Genomic DNA, 22685 nt, shown 5'->3' on the forward strand with positions numbered 1-22685 from the left:
GTGTTGTGTACATTATGATAAAACAGTATCACCATTTGTAGGAGAAATAAATTGACACACCCTCTAAACATGGATATATTAACTAAGAAGTAGAAGAAATAAGTTCATATATTAAACCCTTGCTCCTATAACATACACATCAGTCTTCCAGAAATTCAGAAGAAGAGGAAGAAGAAACACCTCCTGCCCTCTCTACCCCCGTAGAAGAAGAACGGGGGTAGAGAGGGCATTTTGAATTTTCTCACAACAGTCGTTGGAAATAACCGTCGCTTCGCGCTCTATCCGTTTTGGCCTGTGCTTCTTCGGTGAAACTTCGTCGTGTATTCAAGGTAAGCGATTATTTTCACTGTTGATGTAACGTAAACTTTTCTGTGTCCATGTCCCCGTTGCTAGTTTAGCACCATTTGCTGAAATAAATGACCATGGCTTAGCTAGTTGCTACGTTGAGACTAGCGTTAGCCGTGGTAGCTAATTCTGTGGTTGGCATGTAGCCACTGCTATCGCGACGCAACACAATAATTGACTAGCTAATGTTTACCAGCTGTGCCGTGCTTATCATATTAAACAGTGCTCTACTGGTTGAAGTAGTGAGAGTTAGTTAAGAAGTGGGTCAAGTCTTCGAATTGTTGCTAACCTCTAGCTATATTGCTATGTTTTCTCCAGTATTTTGAATGGACAGCTTTGTCGCTGATAAGCTAACTGACTGGCGGCTGTCTGAGCTGACAGAGAATTTTAGAGGTGAGCATTTTACTCTTACTGCCCTGACATAATCTCTCTATACCTAGACATGTTTCTTTAATGGGGCTTGAATGTGTCGGTGGAAGATTTTGTGAAAGTCACAACTTCTTCGACAGTGGGGTATGCATATCCATATAACCCTTATAGTTAATGATACTTGTGCCTTGAAATTCAATGTCTCTGATATTTTCAGATTATCTTACTTTTGGAAATATTTAAATATATGGAAATTTAAATCTGTAATGTCACTTGTTTGTTTATTTACTGAAAGTGTTTTTTTTTTTACATTTACAGGCCATCCACAAACATAAAAGAGGCCCTGGCGCTATCATTGGTTCAGACATTCCCTGAATGATGGATCAGAAATTGGCTGTGAGTTTAATTTTCTTTCTTTTTTTTTTTTTACACACAAAGATGTGAATGCACTATAATAAGCAATGGTGTCTAATGAGATGAAGCGGTCATACGAGACATAGTGTATGTGTACATGTATCATTTTCTTTAATTTTGCTTTTAACCCTTATTTCTCTTATCAGTACCTGATGTGTGTTATCTCTACTGCTAAACTTTTCTTCCAGGAAATATGGTATTTATTTATTTATTTTATGTAGATTTCCAGAGACTCCAGAATGAAAACCAAGCTCTGAGGGAGGAGAACCACACCCTGAGGGAAAGCAATGCACGAGCAGGTGAGAATATGCACTCTTTCTTCTTAAATTTTACTTTTTTTGTGTGTAATTTAGGTTCAAAATTACCATATGCCTTTTCATTTTGTAGCTTCGGATGACAGCGGCTCACTTCAAGAGCAGGTGAAGCAAGTTGGGACAATGTTGAAGACGTTTGCTTGCACTTGGCAATCAGGTAAACTTGCAAACACCTGTGGTTGTTGGTTTAATTCCCACTGGGGCCACCTGAACATGTAGTAGACCTAGATATAAATGTCATAGTTTAGTAGTTGTGGGACCAGGACTGACTACTTTATTCTTTTATTCTGGGAACCCCTGTACAGGGCTCGACACAAGCAATGGCCCGATGGCCCGGGGCCAGTAAAAACGTATGTCGGGCTGGTTGATTGGCCAGTCACTGGCCCGCACGGGCCAGTACCAACGTCATACAGAGTGGCACGAAGCGTGTGAATGTTAACATTTCACATTTTAACCTCAGGTAATTTATAAGCAATTCATTTGGATACAAGCGTTGCATTTTGGAAGATAGATTGGATTCTGAACAGCGATGTCCGCGCTGCGCGCGCACACACAGCAGGGCCGAGGTGTGTGCGTTCACGCAGCACATGTAACTGAATGGAAACGTTACCGAGGATTATTTACCGCCGATGGCGCAGATGAACTAACGTTACACTCGTTACTGTAAGTACAATACAATAAAACCTCCATGATTAAAGAGTCAATACTTATCAATAACCCACCTACCTGTTTTACAGGCATAATCATGTAGAAAGCGATATTTCAGTCTGCTCTGTCTGTGCTGTCCACTCTCGTCCACCGTGCTGTGCAAACACAGCTCTACTCTGCAAATAGCGACTTTACAAACAAGCTAAAATGAAAGATGTCAGTTTGTAGTCTAACTGTTTGTCTTAATTTGCAACCAATCTTGAACTTTGGACAAACTCTTGTAAACATAGCTGCTGTCTAAACGAGCCATCCTCTCTGCTGGAGCGGTAAACCTATGGATGTATTTTAAGACCAAAATAAATACACGTGGCTACTTAATATGAACGTGAATGACGCGTTCTTCATTCTTGATGATGTTGCTGGTTGTGTCATTTAGCAACAACATTGTCTTATTTCAAATGAGGCCTACAGGATGAATGCTAGCCTGCTTATCAGTCCATTCATCATTACAGCTGCTGTTTTCCACAACTTTTCACTTCAGGCTCTGTGACAGTGACATGTTTCCCTGACAACAGGCCTTTCTTTCTGTAAGCATTCTCCACCAATCAGGACACTGATTACGTTTCAGTAATCAAGACTTTAACCATCACTCCTCAGTGAACTGCCCCCTAATCTGAGATCATTTTCTAGTTAAGTAGCCTATCTAGTTATCATTATGGATTTTCCATGTTTTTAGGGGGTTGCTTACACTAATACATGTATGTGAAAAAAATATAGCATTAATTTAGTAAGAAAGTGAAAATATCAAACAAGGAGATGCGTATTAGGTATAATTTTATTTTCTTTATTTGAAAGTCTGGCACCTGGAGTGTCTGCTTAAAAAAATTCTGGCCCTTGGAAAAATGTAGTTGATGACCCCTGGTCTAGCTTTACTGCTAATGGACCATTTTTACAGCAGACATGTTGACTTGTCATAGTAGGAAAAGCACAGCTGAAACTGATAACCTTAACGATGGCTCAGTTCCATCAAGTGTCCCAGGAAGATATTTCAGTGAGTCAGCATGCACAATACCAGGACCTCTCCTAAGTGGAATGCAGCCATCAGTAATGGTTTAATACCAGGACCTCTCCTAAGTGGAATGCAGCCATCAGTAATGGTTTAATACCAGGGTCTCTCCTAAGTGGAATGCACCCATCATTAATGGTTTTGAATACACCTGTGCTTTTCCTACTATGACATGTCAATGTCTGCCGTGAAAAACGTTTATGGCACAACATACAGTGGCAGTGGCTAGCTGGGTTATAACCATTTTCTGAAGCTTCATAGTAGGTGCGATGTATATTTTCCTGCGTTTTTTTGTCCTTTGCCAATCACACCTATGATATTTATTTCAGGGCCAGTAAAAATGTAGAAGGGGCCAGCAAAACTCAGATCTACTGGCCCCGGGGGCCAGTGGGGATTTTTTTTTATGTTGAGCCCTGCCCTGTAGGTGCAGATCAGACCCTAATGCTGCGACGTCTTGGAGAGTTTGGCGATGTTGTGCGTAGCATGGACAACAAAATGGAAACTATGCAGCAACATTTCAGTGCCAATGTGTCTGTTGGAGAGCCACTGATGAGGCGGTCCAGGTTAACGTTACGCGTTACCTGAAAGCATCTGACCGTGAAGGCGGAAAAAGGCGCCCCACAGCCGACCCCTTAAACCTAGGCTGACTACTGACACCCCCGCATCACTGACAACTGGAACACTTTCTTTATCCTGCAGTCAGTAACATCAAGAAGCCAGAAGTGCCAGACTACACTCACCCAATCCACACTATTCTCTGTGGAAATTATTTTTTCTTCTTCTTTTTTTTTTTTTTATTCCCCATGACCCTGCCTTGAGGGCAGCGCCTTGGATGGATATGGGATGATGAGATTGTTTGTCCTTTATACAGGCGCACGAGGGATCACTGAAGATATGCCCATTTTGCGCTGCCTCATTCTGGAGATCCCGTAGTCAGGCTTGAAAGACTGATTATCATTACTTAGATTGTCCCGCAATTCTTAGCCCACTACCCCACGCAGACCCCAACCACTCCACACGTTCTGATTGGCTGTGTTCTCTACAGCCAGATTTCCTGCTGTTAATTGTGTTTGTTCCCACTTGTTGTCATGTGTAAATTTAATGTCAAAATGTATATTACCTGGTATCCTGCACATTCTTTGATACCAAAGATCTCAATTACTTCCTATACAATTTGCTGCTTATTTCATTGTTACAGTGCTTAACTATTCTATTTATAAATATAGCTTGTAAATCCTAGATTATACCTCTAATACTTGATATCTGCTCATTATGGTTAACAATGGTATTATAGTTTGTAAATCCTATTTCATACCTGTTACTTGATATTGCACATTAACTAGTACCAAAATTCTACTTTCATTCCATCAGTGTGCTTAACTGTTATTCTATTAAAAATAGCTTGGAAATCCTATTTCACCAAATATTCTACTTACTCTGTTGTTAACATTTGCTTTTTTTGTTTTGTCACAGTGCTTAACTTTTATTCTGTTGTTAAATAGAACTTGTAAATCCTTGTGTCACAAGTCAGCATTGCAGTTATGTATGTCTGTTCTACTACTGTTTTTACCTCAGTATGTATGTATGTGTGAATATGTAATATATATGTGTGTGTATTTAAGTGATCTGACACGTCTTGTTTCAATGACAGTTACTGTACTTTGAAATGTGGAATTAAAACGCCAAATGGAAATTTGTCTGGTTTGATCAATCATTATTCTTGATAAACTGCATGCTATAAATATTAAATATAAATAAATGAATATATATATATACACACAATAACCGGCGGCAGATCGGCGAAAATAGCGTTTGCCTCCACGAGCGGACCATAGAATGGCCACCTTTGGTATAACGGTGAACGGGCGGTTGTCCCGCGGGCCGGCCTCGGAACGAAGGCGGTAGGAAGGCGGCAGCCGCTTTTAAAAAGCGGCTGCCGCCGGCGCACCGCCGGCAAACGTGTTTGCGATTACGCCATTCTGACGCTTCTACTGCCTCTGGAGCACCGCCGGTGGTCCGCCGACTCATTGCTATCTGGGACAAAGCATTTCTTACCTGAATATCCATCTCAAAATTAGCCAAGTGCGTCCATTTATATTCCTCAAGGTTTTTGCAGCCTTTCAAATACTCTAGCTAAAGATTAGCTAGCTATCATCCATATAGTCAAAATATCTTGATACTGAACTCAAGGACGATTTACGTTTCACTTCTAATATCGTAAAATAATTCAGGGAGTATTATGTGGATCATTAATGTTTTAACAGTGGCTCAGTGGTTAGCACTTCTGCCTCACAGCAAGAAGGTTCTTGCTCCGGTTTCTTCCCACCATAAAGACATGCATGCAACTAGGACTACAGGTGAAAATTAGCCGACTGTCTAACACTGGCGCATTTACCGAAATGTTGATTAATGTGCATTGTCCTAATCTAATAAATAAAAATAAATCTAAAAACGATCTGCCTATATTGTCTTGTCAAAATACGGCGTGTGGTGGTGGCGTTGATTTAACGCTCAGAATTGTGGGTATTGTAGTATGTCCCCATTATGCCGGGGGAGGGTTTTTTTTAAGCTAGGTTGAGTTTTTACAGAATTGAAGAGTAGCAACTCTAATTTCGTAACGATGCAATCTGTGCTTATTCTTCTTTGGATGGTTTAGAATTTATGGTTGATGATTAAAATATTTACTATAAAAATCAATCTGGTTCCGTGGCCCGGAAATGGAATTACGTCACAGCTGTGATGTTGTTATAACGGGAGGTTTGCGTTTGGGCGTTGCCTATCGTTAGAAACACCTTGGTGTATGGACGTTGTTTTTTTTTACTCTAAAGTGTTTGTCGATTACAGTGGATTTTGGAGAAAGGATTCTTTTTTCAGAGAACTACAGAGCTTTTCTACAAGTTTAACTACTTGTCTTACTAAGGTAAGGTTACTTTTTTTTGTAAGTGCGTTGGTTGTGTTAATAGATTTGAACGTTACTAGCTAGACAACGTGAGGTTCCTTTGTTATCATGCTGGCGTTAGCGAGATAGCATGTTTAGCATTATTTCAGGTATTGTCTGATTTACGAACACACATGGAGAGCTATGTGTTAAGATTTACAACTGTTAAAGCGTATCTCGACAAAATGCAACATAGTCTTTGTTTTTGAATATACAGGAGTCAAACTAATCGTTTAAGAAAACATATTTAGGACAGAAGCGCCACTTTTAAGATTTACCGTATTTTCGTTTTTCGGTCAAATGGCCTTTTGAATGGGAGTTATAGGGGCGCTTTTATGCTAGTTTCAAGGTAGCTATTTTTAAAAGTCTATGAAGGCTCGACACAACATGAGACTTTGCTCAAGTATGACCAGGGGCTCTACACCTTAACGAAAGCGTTGATAACTTTGTTTGTGTACCTACGAGTTTACTACAAGGTTTTGAGCAACTCAAGTCAAGTTAGCTGTAGTTTTTCCGGTTGCCGTCTATCGAGCCAGTTAAAAATAGTCCAGGGAGGTGAGTAAAGATTGAAAGCTCCTAATATTTCTGCCACAGTAAAAGCAATCAACACGGAACTTGTTATCCTCGTTCGGCATGCCGTTCTGAGGCACTCTACCAAATGTGGTGAAGATCGGCCGCTATAGTCAACATATATCACTTTGGGCCTTTTAACCCCTTCTGAGGTCGAGCATGTTGTATACATGTGTGTGGGGCTGCGTTTGTGTGTGTTTGCATGTTTGCTTGGTCTCTTTATGTTTGATTATGGTTGTGTGTTCTCTTGGTTATTGAGGTTATTTGGTTATTGTGATATACATCTAATGTTTTCATGTATTTGCATTTCTGTGTCGGGCTGTGTGTGGCTCTGTTGGTGTGTGTGTGGGGGGGGGGCTCTGTGTGGGGCTGCATTTGTGTGTCTTTGCATGTTTGCTTGGTCTCTTTATGTTTGAATACGGTTGTGTGTTCTCTTGGTTATTGAGGTTATTTTGTTATTGTGATAAATCTAATATTTTCATGTATTTGCTTTTCTGTAGATGCCGAAAGGAAAGGGGTATCGTCGCTCTTTGGCTACCAAGCTGAAGTACGCACAGCGCAACACTCCTCAGCTTCCCACTCCTGAAGTGATTCTGGTGCCACGTGGTGGTGCATGTGAGCCATGTACAGTGCCTTGCGAAAGTATTCGGCCCCCTTGAACGTTTCGACCTTTTGCCACATTTCAGGCCTCAAACATAAAGATATAAAACTGTAATTTTTTGTGAAGAATCAACAAGAAGTGGGTCCCAATTATGAAGTGGAACGAAATTCATAGGCTATTTCAAACTTTTTTAACAAATAAAAAACTGAAAAAGTGGGCGTGCAAAATTATTCAGCCCCTTTACTTTCAGTGCAGCAAACTCTCTCCAGAAGTTCAGTGAGGATCTCTGAATGATCCAATGTTGACCTAAATGACTAATGATGATAAATAGAATCCAGCTGTGTGTAATCAAGTCTCCGTATAAATGCACCTGCTCTGTGATAGTCTCAGAGGTCCGTGTAAAGCGCAGAGAGCATCATGAAGAACAAGGAACACACCAGGCAGGTCCGAGATACTGTTGTGGAGAAGTTTAAAGCCGGATTTGGATACAAAAAGATTTCCCAAGCTTTAAACATCCCAAAGAGCACTGTGCAAGCGATAATATTGAAATGGAAGGAGTATCAGACCACTACAAATCTATGAAGACCCGGCCGTCCCTCTAAACTTTCAGCTCATACAATGAGAAGACTGATCAGAGATGCAGCCAAGAGGCCCATGATCACTCTGGATGAACTGCAGAGATCTACAGCTGAGGTGGGAGACTCTGTCCATAGGACAACAATCAGTCGTATACTGCACAAATCTGGCCTTTATGGAAGAGTGGCAAGAAGAAAGCCATTTCTTAAAGATATCCATAAAAAGTGTCGTTTAAAGTTTGCCAAAAGCCACCTGGGAGACACACCAAACATGTGGAAGAAGGTGCTGTGGTCAGATGAAACCAAAATCGAACATTTTGGCAACAATGCAAAACGTTATGTTTGGCGTAAAAGCAACACAGCTCATCACCCTGAACACACCATCCCCACTGTCAAACATGGTGGTGACAGCATCATGGTTTGGGCCTGCTTTTCTTCAGCAGGGACAGGGAAGATGGTTAAAATTGATGGGAAGATGGATGGAGCCAAATACAGGACCATTCTGGAAGAAAACCTGATGGAGTCTGCAAAAGACCTGAGACTGGGACGGAGATTTGTCTTCCAACAAGACAGTGATCCAAAACATAAAGCAAAATCTACAATGGAATGGTTCACAAATAAACATATCCAGGTGTTAGAATGGCCAAGTCAAAGTCCAGACCTGAATCCAATCGAGAATCTGTGGAAAGAACTGAAAACTGCTGTTCAAACGCGCTCTCCATCCAACCTCACTGAGCTCGAGGTTTTTGCAAGGAGGAATGGGCAAAAATGTCAGTCTCCGATGTGCAAAACTGATAGAGACATACCCCAAGCGACTTCAGCTGTAATCGCGCGGCAAAAGGTGGCGCCTACAAAGTATTAACTTAAGGGGGCTGAATAATTTTGCACGCCCAATATTTCAGTTTTTTATTTGTTTAAAAGGTTTGAAATATCCAATAAATATCGTTCCACTTCATGATTGTGTCCCACTTGTTGTTGATTCTTCACAAAAAATTACAGTTTTATATCTTTATGTTTGAGGCCTGAAATGTGGCAAAAGGTCGAAAAGTTCAAGGGGGCCGAATACTTTCGCAAGGCACTGTAAGTATTCATATTCATGTGTTTTGCCAGGGTATACAATGGTTATTTAATTTTCTTTTTCAATTGCTGCTTTATAAAGCTGAATTAAATGTTAATTTGCTTATTATTGCTTTTCGTTAATAGGCTGTGGAACAGGGGTTCGTCACAAAATCAACATATGTAAGTCAGAGGTTATTGGAAAACAACACAAGCTCATCATTCCTCCAGAGGTCCCAGACAAGAAGGTATTTTAAAGTTCATTAAAACGTTCTATATGTGATGAGGTATTATTTAGGAGTATAGGAGTTTGTGTTTAACCAAATCTTTCTCTTGTTACAGTTCATTCTGGTTGTCGTCGATTCTCATCTGCGGGCCATAGTTGACGGGATCGTTCCGATGCCAAAGTCAAAGGACATTCCGCTGTCGTTTGGCTTCCTGTCTGTGCCTGGGGGCTGTGCTGCAGACCTGAGGGCAGAGTTGGTCAACGCAGTTCTTCCCCGGACCCCAGATGCTATCTGTCTCTTGGCACCCAGTAACAACCTCACTGCAAACCAAACCTTCAGTGAAGCGGCGGCGGATTTCCGCAAACTACTGGTCAGCGCCCACATCATTTGTGCTAAGGTAAGCTCTTTTTATGTTGTATTATTTTTATAATTTCTATAATACCATTCTTGTATTTGTTGTATAAGTCTTAACTCTATTGTATCTGTTAAGGTCTTGGTTGTCGACTTCCCGCCACGTTTGAACGTTGCCCTGGATGTACAACAGCGTTATCTTGAGGAGTACCATCGTGTTGCAGCTCCGTTGGGTATGTGAAGTCAAATAGTACATTTGTGTACAGGTATACAGGATGATATACATTTAAGCAGACATTTTAAATAAATGCCTAATTATTGTTATATTCTTCATTGCTAAGGTGTTACCTGCTACTCTGTTGAGGATAAGTTCCCTTTAAAGAACAGTCAGCTGTGGAGCAAAGATGGCGTAAGTTTTTTTTTATGGTATATGTATAAGTGTGATGTTCAGTTCCCTGTATTGGATTTAACAAGTTAAATTGGACAGATGCAAGTTTATTGTGGAAACTGTTGTCTAAAGTGATTCTTCATTTATTTAGATTCATCTCAGCGACAATCATGGAATGTCTATCCTGATGGAGCTTCTGTACATGGCCTCCTATGTCCAGGTTTTGGAGCCAAAGCGAGCAACTGTTGCGTGGAAAGGACCAGCTAGGAAGGTAATACAGTGCTAATTTTTTTTGTAGTATTTTCATAAATTTCCCAGTGTTTGTTGTTAAATATATTTTTCAGTATTGTTACTAAATATATTTGTTTGCAGAGGTCACGACCAGCTGGTGCATTGTCTCTTTATGATGTCCTATATTCAGGCTTTTGTGTCGGTGCCAATGGTTCGTCGCAGGGTTCCTCCTTCCTCCCCCAGGATTGGTGTGTGTGAAGATGGCTGGACAGTTGTTGGACAAGGCAGGAAGGTAATTAAGTGTTTTTACTCATTTTTTTTGTGTGTTTTTCCTTCTGTATTTCATATGTTTTTCACTGTTGTTAAACATATTTTTCTGTATTTATGAGAAATTTACCACAGGTTTTTAATTATATTTGTCTTTGTAGAGGTTCCAACCAGCTGACAACTCTGGTGTTTCACCCACAAAGAAACTGGTTCAGACGGAGGTTAGTTTTTTGTTTGTTTTATATATAAATTATTTAATATATATAATATATTTCTCAAATTTGATCTTAGGTAACAAAATGTGTAACCCAAACTTTGACTTTTTTTTGGTCCTTGTCAGGAGGACATGGTGGAATGCTCCATCGTGCTAAATCCGGTGTGGTTTAGTAAGGAGCTTCTTCAAACTTTGGGTGATGGCACCATTCACATCCCAGCCCCTGTGTCCGCAACTGGTCCAAAGGGCCTAAAGGTTACTTCCATATTTGTTTTTCTTTTTGGTTAATGTTGAAGTTACATTGTCAAACACATTGTACATTACTAAAAAGCAACATTGTTTATATTGTGTTTTTTTTCTATCTCTTAGGAAGCACCAAAAGAACGTCACCACCATCAGTTTGCTACCAAGAAGACAGCGGTTTTGCAGCAGGTGTGCCTTTTTACTCCTTTTGAAATGTTTTTGTATAGTAACTTTAGTCGGTTAGACACATGCAACCTCTTTTGATTGTATATAGTTATGTGTCTAGTGGTTTAACTATTGATTATTGTTTATAGGACAAGGCTACTACATCAACGGCACTTCCTGGTCCATTGTCTGCCAGTCTCGCCACAGTGACTCTGAAGGAGGGCAGGATGCCTTCATCAGATCAGCAACTGGAGCACCCTGGGAAGGTAACACATTGTAACTTGGTTGTAAAAGATTTTGATACATAAAGCAGTTAGTAGCTTTTATTGTATTAAGTGAATAAATGTGTTTATGGTCGTGTAACAGTCTTTGTTTTTATTTTAAGGAGAAGACATCAGTGACATTGTCCAGCCCTTCCCTTCCTGATGTTAGTGAATGGCCTACACTACTGGACACCGTGAAGGTTTGTAACATTGTTAATAATAAGTGTGTGAAAACCCATAACTCAATTGGTATGTAAATGTACTTAAGCAACTTGTTTATTGTTTGTTTTAGGATCCAGTTGCAAAGCTGCAGTGGACCCATTGCATATCCAAGAAGGAAGATGATGTACAACAGGTTTGTTTTTTGAGTTACTAGTGCAGTGCCTGTTGAAAATGTGCTGGTTTTGAACAAGTGATTGCTTGGCCTGTGCTATTGGTCCATGTAGAACTCTTCAAAAATGTAATTGTAGCCCAAAATGACTTACAGAAAGACTCCAAACCACTTCATATGCAACTCCACTGTATAGCATACTGATTTAAGGTGTAGGCTAGTACTACTGTATTTACCTGACATAACACTGCAGATTCAGAGAGAGAGAGAGAGAGAGAGAATTTTTTCTTATTTTAGGAGGAGGCGGCATCGGTATCTCCCAAGTCGTGTTATGCTCATGTTGCAGCAAAGTGTCCACTTCACCTTAAGAAGGTGGGTAACTATACTATTTGGACAGTAATGTTGTTGGTCGATGAAATAGTTAGTAGCTGTAATTATATTAGGTGAATACATACGTTTATAATGGTGTTAACACTGTTTGTTCTTATTTTGAGGAGACTGCCACAGTGACATCGTCCAGCCCTTTCGTTGCTGGTGTTAACGAATGCCGGGGACCACAGCCCACCGAAAAGGTTTGTATTAATTTTAACTGGTTGAAAATGTTGATTCATAACTAATTTTTTAAATATGAATTACTATATTTGTACTTAACCAACTTGTTTTCATTGTGTTAGGCTCCTACTGTAAAACTGCAGAAAAGGCATCTGATGTCACAGAAGGAAGATGGAATGCAGCAGGTTTGTTTATTTTTGGATTTATTTATTTTCTTTCATTGAGTTAAATGGTGTTGCCAATGTTTAACTTGGGTGAAAGGTTTACTTATAATTTTAGTATTGCCTTCTGTATTTTAAATTAGTTATTAGTAAGTTTTGGTTTGTATTACAGGGGAAAATATACACATTTGCATAGGTTTCCTATATGTATTGTAGTGATTACTTGCATGTTATAGAGTTGCTACTTTTTATTTAATTCCTTGTTTGTTTGACAGTCCTGTGAAGTACCTGAGATGACAGTGGTATCACCCCTGCTGTGTCTGCTCTTCCTGTTGCTACTCCACCTGACCACCTGGACCATGTGAGTCTTGACCGTGTCAATTGTCTTACTAGGGGGTCATTTCATCAGGGTGACAAACGTTTTCATAGAAATGGGAATAAGCAGTGTGTAACAAACTGTCATAGCAATCGTCACACATCTTTCAAAGAGAGAAAGAGAGAGTCTTGTCCTGGACGACAAAGGACATTGATGAAATCTTGGTCCGTGGTGAGTTGTACACTTGCATGAGTCGACAAAATATGATCAGTGATGCCCATCGCAGTGGGTACATTTTTGTCGACGAATTACCCACGAAGCTTAAGTGGAACAATACAACTGTCAGTTTAAACTATTTGAACCCATGCAGTGGAATTATTGGCTTGGATAACTATGCTCCAGATGTTCAAGATATAGCCATGCCTCTGGACATAGCTATCCAGAGGGCACTGTTAGATGCAGATGCATGTTTGCTGAATATAAGAAGAAACGCATGTGGTCAAGGCTGGGGTCAAGGTTTGCTGTGTTTGATCCGCATGCAAGAGGCGAAGATGGTGGTTTGGAGCTTCATGGTACCAGCATTGTAGCATGCTACGACACTTTGGGGATGGCATACGAACATGTCACTAACCTTGTTTATTCACTACATGGTGACGATGATGTGCCTAACCAAACCTTTGAAGTCACTGGTGTTAAAGCTTTTTTACTTGACCAGGTGTCAGTGGATGAGAGTGTCGTTGATCTTGAGTCAGAAACATTGGCTGTTGTAGGTGTCGAACATGTTGCTAGTGATTCGGGATCTATGGTTTGTGACCAGGTGTCAGTAGAGGATAGTGTTCTTAATGTTGAATCAGAAACATTGGCTGATGTAGTTGAACATGTTGCTAATGATTCTGAATCCATGTTTTGGGACCAGGTGTTTGATGAAAATCCTATTAATCTTGAGTTGGAGACCATAGCAACAACCAGTAATGATGAGTCAGGTGTTTGTTTAGTGTCTGAAACAAGTGCCACACCAGTCACATTTAAATCTTTGACATTAGCTGATAAGAGGAGGATCTGCTTCAAACTCGATATTGTGCCCAGTTTATCTCCTGAGGATGTTGTTTTAGATAGCAAGGAATTGGAGCAGCCTGTACCTTGCACAACCACTGACATTAACTCAGATGGTAACTGTTTTTTTAGTGCTCTGTCTCATGTTTTTACTGGGGTACCGACATATCATAAAAATATTCGTCGGGCTGTAATAAATAATATTAAACAAAATCCTGATGTACCGTGACCTTCTCAGGCAGCAATATACATCTGTAGAGCAGTATATTACAAAATCAAAAATACATTCTGTTGGAACTTGGGCTACCGAAGTCGAAATTCACGCGGCAGCTGATTTTTTCGAGGTAGATATCTATACGTATAGTCAATATAAGTGGTTAAGGTTTAAGTCTAGGAGTGAGAAAACTGAAAACAAAGGGATTTATTTTAAACACTGCAATGAATGTCATTATGAGCCAGTTACATGTGTGAAGGATAATGTTTCTAGTATGTGTTATAGTGTAAATAGACTCTGTGAAAATGATCACTCAAAGGAAAAGAGTGATTTATTTTCAGTACGTAAAATTAGTAATGAAAGCCAAAATAAGAAAAAGAGACAGAGATATACTGAAGACAGTGAATATAGCCAACTCAAAAAAAATAAAAAGAACACAGATATGCTAGTGACATAGAGTACAAAGAAAGTAAACAACAAGCAAGTGTTAATACCTATGCAACTAAACCTGAGGTCAAAGAAAAACTCAGAAAGAGAAACCAAACTAACTATGCTAAACCTGAAGTTAAACAAAAGGTTTTACAGAGAAAGAAAATTAACTATTCAACTAAGCCTGAAGTCAAACGAAGGATCCTACAGAGAAACAAAACAAATTATGAAACTAAACCTGGGTTCAAACAAGGTCTCATACAAAGAGGCAAAACTAACTATGCAAGTAAACCTGAAGTCAAACGAAAGACCCTACAGAGAAACAAAACTAACTATCAAACTAAACCTGGGTTCAAACAAGGTCTCTTGCAGAGAAACAAAACTAACTATCAAACTAAACCTGGGTTCAAACAAGGTCTCTTGCAGAGAAACAAAACTAACTATCAAACTAAACCTGGGTTCAAACAAGGTCTCTTGCAGAGAAACAAAACTAACTATCAAACTAAACCTGGATTCAAACAAGGTCTCATACAGAGAGGCAAAACTAACTATGCAACTAAACCTGACTTTAAACAAAAAATCATACAGCGCAATAAAGCTAAAAAAGTTCAGCAATTACTTCAAAACCATGACATTAATTTTGTAATTGAGCAGTTTAAAGAAAAGGTAAGACACGGCACAAAATTTGTTTGCTGCGTATGTCATAGCTTATTATTTCTACATCAGGTAAAACAATGTAAAAAAGATTTATATGTAAAGAAGGGTTCTTTAGTAGCATCAGTGGCACGTGAATGCATAACTTCCACATATCTTCATAAATGTACAAATTCATGTGACACAAATTGCACTTTCTCACATTTGGCTAAATTGTGGATTTGTTATACATGTCATACTAAAATACATAAAGGTAAAGTACCTGAAGCCAGTGTAATAAATAATTTACAAGTGGATCCTATTCCAGAAGTTCTTGCCAATATGAATTCATTAGAAGGGCATTTAGTTGCACAGACTATACCGTTCATGAAAGTATTAGCTTTACCAAAGGGAGTTCAGAATGGCTGTCATGGGCCAGTAACTTGTGTTCCATCTAACAGTGATGTTATTAGTAATTTTCTTCCTAGATCAGAAAATCAGGATCTCTTTGTCAACACAAATAAAATTCATGACTCTTTAAAATACTTAAAAAAACACAACAAATTTTATACAGATGTGAAGTTTAATGAGAATTGGAAAAATCCCCTGGAAAAAGAAACAAATGATGAGAAAGATAAATGTGATGCAGTTGTAGATGATATTGAAGAACATTTAAATGACCGACAGCAGCATGGGATGTACTTGGATACATGTTTGCAACCAGTGGATATAGCACAGGAAATAATGGATCAAAACTTTGACAGTATTTTATCAGTAGCTCCAGCAGAGGGAAACAATCCGGTAAGATTACTAACAGACATAAGTAATGAGGCCAGGTGTTTTCCAATTCTATTTCCAAAGGGAACTGGAACATTCCATGATGTCAGACAGCATAAGTTGACACCCGCCAAATATTTCAATAATCGAATTCTTCATGCTGATGGTAGATTTAGCAAAAATTTTGAATTCATCTTCTATGGACAATCTTTTTGTGACACGTATCAAATTGTTTCAAATGTATCGATAGCATTGAGGAAAGGCTACCATGCTGGGGAAAAAACACAAATTACATCATCTATGCTTGGCGATACAGATTTTGTTGAAAATCTCTTAAGTTATGACATGGGGTACAAGTTTTTAAAGCCTATCAGAGGTACGCCTGTCTTTTGGCAGGGTGTACAAAAAGACTTGTTTGCTATGGTCAGGCAGCTTGGTATTCCAACTTGGTTTTGTTCTTTCTCGTCTGCTGATTTACGATGGACAGAGTTGATGGAAACATTTATGCAAGTGCAAAATGTAAAAGGCAATTTAAATGACATGGACTGGTCGCAAAAATGTAATCTGTTAAAAAATAATCCCGTGACAGCAGCAAGGATGTTTGATTATAGGTTTCGTGCTTTTTTAAAAGAAGTCATCATGTCTCCCGCTCAACCAATTGGCAAAATAATTGATTATTTCTACAGAGTAGAATTTCAGTAGTCTTTTCTGGGTGGAGAATTCCCCAAAGATAGGAACAAACCCAGATCAAGAGGTTGTTGATTACATTGACAAATATATTAGGGCTGCAACTAATGATTATTTTAATAATCGATTAATCTGTAGATTATTTTTTCGATTAATCGATGAGTCGGATAAAAAAAACAATAATTAATTAATTTACATCAACTCAATACATACATACTTGTTGTTTTAGTTAATAGTTGTGTAAAGGTAAGTAACCCAAATAGCAGATACAAACAAGACACAGAGACAGACAGACACGCAGAGACACACACACACACACACACATTAAATTATTACCATCCTTGTAGTAAATGCAAGTTACGTTCATTTATACACCACACACTAATATATTTGTCAACAATAACTGATATGGGACAAAGCACATAATATATACATGACAGATTGAAAATGAATGGGCCAAAAAAGGCGAGTGAATAAAACCGCGACTTTAGTCTTGCAATCTATACCACCCCTGCTTTACTACTGTTATTAATGAGCTAACGCTAGCTTGTCATGCTAGTCAGCTGGATAACGAGTAAACGGCAGCACTAGAAGAGCTACTGGAGGGACGTTACGTTCCTCACTTCAGAACGGAACAGAAGTACGATAGTGTAGTGACTTCACCCTGCTGTTGAACTCTTCCTCCTCCTCAAGGACTCTAACATGTTTACGTTTTAGGTGCTGACTCATCGAACTGCGGGCGCCCCGTGCCGCGGTCAGTTTTTCTTATCTTGCAATTAACACGTTTTTGATTTATTTAGTGTGAAATGCTCCCACACCTTGGATGACTTAGGTCGTACTGATTTCTCTGCCTCCGCCGTGTGTTTCAGAACAACGTTACGGGTCTCTCCGGTCTCTCTCGTATTTCCTCTACCCCCGCTCTGCTCTTTTTTTCTTTTCTTTCGCTCCGCGCTGCTCCGCGCTGCGCTGCTCCTCTCTGCGCTGCTCCTCTCTGCGCTCAACTCAAAAAAAAATTATCTCCGCGACTGAGTGGCGTAATGTTGCGCGGCACAACGAATCGATAATGAAATTCATTGCCAACTTTTTTAGTAATCGAATTTTATCGATTTTATCGATTCGTTGTTGCAGCCCTACAAAATACACACTCTTAAATGCGCTTAAAAAATAGGATTTAAGGCAGGAATGAACAATCTGTCATAGATTTCAGCTTTGACATTAACAGTAACAGTGCCCTTAATCAAACATTGTGAATCAAGGTGATGACACTATACTTAACCTGTGAAAGGGGCCTCCACTCTTTTTCCGTCTACAATAGCATACCCTTCCTTCAAGTAAGCTTTCTTCCCGTTACGTCTGGCCTCCTATACTGTTGGATACAGCTTTGCCCGGGCTTCACGATCTTCTTTTGACCAGTCCTATCTGAAGTGAAAATGCATCTCCTTGCAGACTCTGGCCTCCCTCGACCTCCTCCAGATCTCGTCCCTCGTCGTCCACATGCCAAACTGTATGATGATCGGTCGTGGTCTCATGTTGAAGGCGGGATCATCTTTCTTTCCCAGACGATGGACAGTACCAACCTTGTCTCGTAATTTTTCCACTGACATCGGAATCACTTTTGTGAGAATACTGATCACCATATCTCTTGTATCCTCGTTTTCCTTCTCCGTTAGCCCGATCAATTTGAGATTCCATCGTCTTCCGTATCGCTCGATTTCGATTGAATTATTTCATTTTTATTTTCTGTCACCTCTATTTCGTTATTCTGAATGCGCTGTTCGAAGTTTTCAAACTTTTTTTCGAACGCATCCAGTCTTTCTTCAAATCTTTGTGACAGAGAGTGAATAGCATCGTATATGCTTTCCATGCTTACTTCTCTAGATTTATCTCTTCTCTTTAGTTTCTTTGGATTTGGACTCTGTAACGGAGTGTGGTCACTCAGAGTTTTTGCCATCTGCATCTCTTCTTCAACATATTCATCAAAACATGCCTCACATATCCCGTCCAGACTGTAGTCATGTTCATTGAGGCTAGCTTGGCCCTGAGTGTGATTTTTTCCGAGTGTATTATTTTGTGGGACTTTTCAAAAAAGTGTTTCACAATAGTCTTTTAAGAGTGTTGTCTACCTTACATTGGTTTGAGGGGTGACTGTTAAAAATTAACTGTTCTAGATGTCAAAATCACTTTCTGTCGGAACCTGAAACTTTTACGCCTGCTCACTCCGCCATCTTGCTCTTCCAGATGGGCTCAGGCATAGACCATTGACATTGTAAAAGGCATAGGTATGTCTATGGGCTCAGGCACCTCCCAAATCGTGACGTATGTCACGTGGGGTGCGTTCTTGTGATTGGCCAAAACAAGGGAGATATCTGATTGGTTGCAGATCATTGCCTTTTGTGTGTTGAGCCACGTCAGGGCAGTCTCAAAATCCACACACAAATGCAGTGAAGTTCACAGACCGCAAGCAGTTTGTAAATCAAGATATATTATGTGTGCATCAGAAATACATTTCTGAATCTTGTCCTGTGCATTTCTGAATCTTGTGTGCATTTGTAAATTTTGTTTGCATTTCTGAATTGTGTGTGCATTTATGAATTTTGTGTGCATTTATGAATTTTGTATGCATTTGTGAATCATGTGTGTGCATGTATGAATCCTGTGTGTGAATATGTGAATGTAGTGTGTGCATTTATCTTTATTGAGACTGTTCTAGCTCCATATCGCGCTGCTCTGCGATTGCTGTCTGCACCCTGTCATCACATATACCTTTGGAAAGCTCTCTCTCTCCTCTACAATGCTGTCAGATCCAAATATGGTCATTTCCTTTTCATTGGCAACCAATCGTGAAAGTAAAAGGGGGGATTTAACTCAAAATCAGGCATGAAAACGGGTCAGGGGTGAAAAAGGTGAGAAGGATATTACCCCTCTAGGGGGGTCCGGGGGCATGCTCCCTCAAAATTTTAAATATTCCATATTTTAAAGCATCAATCTGATGCATTTTGAGATGCATTTTTGCCAACCAACAGTATAATATTTCAATATGCACTCATTAAAGTTAATTTGACTGGCAAAACAGTTTAAGTCCTTCTGACATTACACAATAAAAGTCATAATTTTTAAAGACTAAAAGGTTTTGGATCAATTTTTACTTCTTCCAACCATATGTTAAATAAAGACTCAATGTGGATTTACATATTGCAATAATATCATAATCCTACAATGAATCATTGTGAAAACTAAAATTTACTACTTTGGCCAGGTCATCATCAAAAAAAGCGAATTAGTACATTCAAGATTTTCTCCATGTTGATATTAGCGGCTTTATTTACATTTATTAAAAACGTTGCATTGTTTATCTTTTCATATAGCTAGCTAGACGTCTTAAATCTGGGACGATGCCGTTATGTTTAAATACCTGCCATGCTGATTCCAAACAGACAGCTTTGTCAAGGCAGTTTGGGCTTCAGATAGCTTTTACAAATCATGTTCCGCTATGCACGTGCACACACGTATTGTTTGTATCACGCAGGCGCAGTCGCAGTCTTAACAGTAGCGGTCGTTGCCGGTAACGTACTCGTATGACAGAGTGCACGGACCAAAGCTTTGTGACTAGCCATGGATGTATTGACTAGCATCTATCTAATGACTAGCAAGCACTGTCTTACCGCTGCTGCTGTCCAAAACATGCGCTGCAGAAGCAAGCACCCGGCTCCCTCCAAGTGCTAAACGACTTCCCGTCTCCACCCTTTTCTTCTTGTCCTCCATTCATGCCCAGCACCATTTGTTTTAACTACTTTCTCAACTAAAACTGCCTGTATCTACAAGTTTGATAAACTTTGCCTACATTTTTTTTAGCCACGTTACCACGGAGACCACACCGGCACCGCACTCTGACATTTCGGCAAAGATCCGCCCTATTTTGCATCTGATTGGCTAGAACTCGTTTCATTGGTTGGTGGAAGTTCGATGATTGGTTAAATCCATAGACAGTATGGTTAAATCCAGCGCATTAAAACAAATCCTATGTGGACTTTTTAATTTATTTATTTTTCTAAAATAGTCATACGCCAGAAATCGGGCACCAGGCCCGAGTACTTACACCACCCCCCCTCTCCCCTATGGAGGAAATATTTATTCATAATTCAAATTGAAAGTCCAAAGAGAAATTCAAAGTCCAAAGAGAAAACAAAGCGAGATCAAATTAAAAATCTCTCCACCTTCAGCAGGCAACCACCACCAGGGACCAGCAAAAGACTAAACTGAGCCAGCTGAGGGCTTTTATACTGCACCTGGGCAGAGGGAGGAGCTAAGGAAGGAGTTTTACTGGACTACTGGTGTTGCGTTCACAACACCTCACTGTGGTTCACTACATGAAGATAGGCTGATACTTTTGGCAGGAAAAAACATCCGATATCTGAATCCGGCGTTCCTCAGCTGTGATTTCAACGTGTAGTACGCTGCTCTTTTCTTGGAGACCTCCGCGCTGTAGTCGGGGTAGAAGTGTATCTCGGATACATGGAAAGAGAAGGACCCAGCCTCTCTAGCCAGCTTCAGGATGCGCTCCTTGTCCTGATAACGGTGGATCCGTGCAGTGAACGGGCGCGGAGGGCCATCCTGTTTCTTGCGGAAGTCGGCTACTCTGTCGACGGATAGTTTGGCTATAATGCGGTCTTCCATTGAATTGAGAAGTTTCTGACAAGGTTAACGGTTTTTTTTTTTTTTTGTTTATGGGCTTTTTTTTTTTTTTTTTTTTACGGTTTCCCCATAATTAGTAAGTTTTCACACAGGCTTGCACGAGTTAACTGTGATAAAAAATGTGTATTAATCGAATTTAGGCAGGATTACAACCTGGCCTGCCAGCTGCAGCGCAGAGTCCGGTCTTAAGGAAAAGCCTCTGCGCCACAGGTTTCTTCCAGAAATACCTCCATGAAAGCGGTTGGGTGCGAGCCCTCAACTTTTTCAGGTAAGCCGGTTAAACGAATATTGTTGCGCCTCGATCTATTTTCAAGATCATCCGTCTTAAGTTTGAGGGTCTTGTTTTCTCTGGACAGGGCCATGCAGGTTGACTCGAGGGTTAGCAGCCTGGTCTCCAGATCGTTAAGTAACGTTTCCATGTGTTGGATGGTCTGGTCGTGCCGGTCAATAATTGCTCGGTCAGCAGAGAGTTGGACAGATAGTCTGGCTATAATGCGGTCTTCCATTGAGTTGAGAAGTTTCTGACAAGGTTAGCGGCGCGTTGCTAGTAGCATGCTGTTCGTGTTGGCTAGCTTGTGTTTCAACATCTTGGTTATCTTCAGACGTGTCCTCTGTGGGTTGGACTTGCTTTATGGACGGTTTCCCCAAAATTAGTAAGTTTTCACACAGGCTTGCACGAGTTAACTGTGATAAAAAACGTGTATTAATCGAATTTAGGCAGGATTACAACCGGTCCTCCACCTTTAGTTTTGCTGGAGAAATCCGTGTCTCTGTCCGCTCTGAAGAGCTGGAGGCCTGCCAGCTGCAGCGCAGAGTCCGGTATTAATCCACAAAGCTACGTCTCCGTGAAGCACAAAACAGCAGATGAAGAAAATTCCCTGTTTCTCGCCAACAGCAGTTGGCCCATTTCCCTCTCCTCCGGCGCCTCACTGCGTAAGCAAAGGTGATCGCACCTTTGACCAGAATGTCCAAAATTTCCAGTGAAGGGAGAAGAAAAGTAGGAAATAAGTCCGCTGGTGTTGTTCCCCTGATGTTCACAAGCTCTTCTTTGGTGAATGAGATACAGGTACCATCGCAAGAAACAGAGTTAAAACACAAAACAATGCGCACCAACACACCCTTCTGCGGCACAATCTTGATCTATATATACTGTGTGTGTGTGTGTGTGTGTGTGTGTGTATATATATATATATATTAGTGCTGTCAAACGATTAATCGCATTAATGTCATCGTTACCTTAATTACCTTAATGTCATTAATCACAATTATTTGCACATTTTATCTATTTTAAATGTCCCTTGATTTCTTTTTGTCCCATTATTTTTTCTCATTTGCTCTTATCAACATGATACAATACTTTTAAAACGGTGCCTGAACCGAAAGATATATATATATATTTAAAAAAGGAGCACCTTGTTCAATTGTATTTGTCTGTTCAAAAATATAAAACAATAAAAAGTTGATCTAAAAAACAAAAGGAGCACAAAACGGTGAAAACAACCACTGGATGGGAAATGGGTATTTTACAATTACAGTGAATGCACCATGAGGCTGGCGAGCAACATAACATCATGACTGTGTTTTTCAGACAACAG

General features: G+C 39.9%; 1 protein-coding gene and 1 long non-coding RNA gene across 9 annotated transcripts in view; both read left to right on the top strand.

Annotated features, from left to right (window-relative positions):
* Positions 1-222: 222 nt before the first annotated feature.
* On the top strand, positions 223-4116 carry LOC120547657. 2 transcript variants are annotated; one of them, XR_005637092.1, is made up of 6 exons: positions 223-329; positions 664-738; positions 1033-1110; positions 1350-1427; positions 1516-1599; positions 3581-4116. It is a non-coding gene; the product is annotated as an uncharacterized LOC120547657 (long non-coding RNA). The 2 variants fall into 2 exon arrangements; XR_005637091.1 differs by having other exon boundaries at positions 680-738.
* A 2794-nt stretch (positions 4117-6910) lies between these two features.
* The window catches only part of LOC120547658, a 48310-nt gene continuing 32535 nt past the window's right edge, over positions 6911-22685 (top strand). For 6 of the 7 annotated variants that reach the window (XR_005637093.1, XR_005637094.1, XM_039783187.1 and 3 more), the window contains exons 1-17: positions 6911-7279; positions 9044-9144; positions 9239-9520; positions 9614-9707; positions 9816-9883; positions 10014-10133; positions 10284-10385; positions 10522-10581; positions 10701-10829; positions 10944-11006; positions 11132-11248; positions 11368-11445; positions 11538-11600; positions 11874-11948; positions 12071-12148; positions 12251-12313; positions 12565-12650. Coding sequence is in view for 5 of the 7 variants with exons in the window: in XM_039783187.1 (XP_039639121.1) it covers positions 7165-7279; positions 9044-9144; positions 9239-9520; positions 9614-9707; positions 9816-9883; positions 10014-10133; positions 10284-10385; positions 10522-10581; positions 10701-10829; positions 10944-11006; positions 11132-11248; positions 11368-11445; positions 11538-11600; positions 11874-11948; positions 12071-12148; positions 12251-12313; positions 12565-12650 (1694 nt within the window). In the remaining 2 variants the exon portion in view is untranslated. The remainder of the gene's footprint in view (positions 7280-9043; positions 9145-9238; positions 9521-9613; positions 9708-9815; positions 9884-10013; positions 10134-10283; positions 10386-10521; positions 10582-10700; positions 10830-10943; positions 11007-11131; positions 11249-11367; positions 11446-11537; positions 11601-11873; positions 11949-12070; positions 12149-12250; positions 12314-12564; positions 12651-22685) is intronic. The other variant, XM_039783188.1, reaches the window with a different exon arrangement.

This window comes from Perca fluviatilis, chromosome 19 (genome assembly GCF_010015445.1).
Source record: "Perca fluviatilis chromosome 19, GENO_Pfluv_1.0, whole genome shotgun sequence".
In the NCBI taxonomy this organism is placed as follows: domain Eukaryota; kingdom Metazoa; phylum Chordata; class Actinopteri; order Perciformes; family Percidae; genus Perca; species Perca fluviatilis.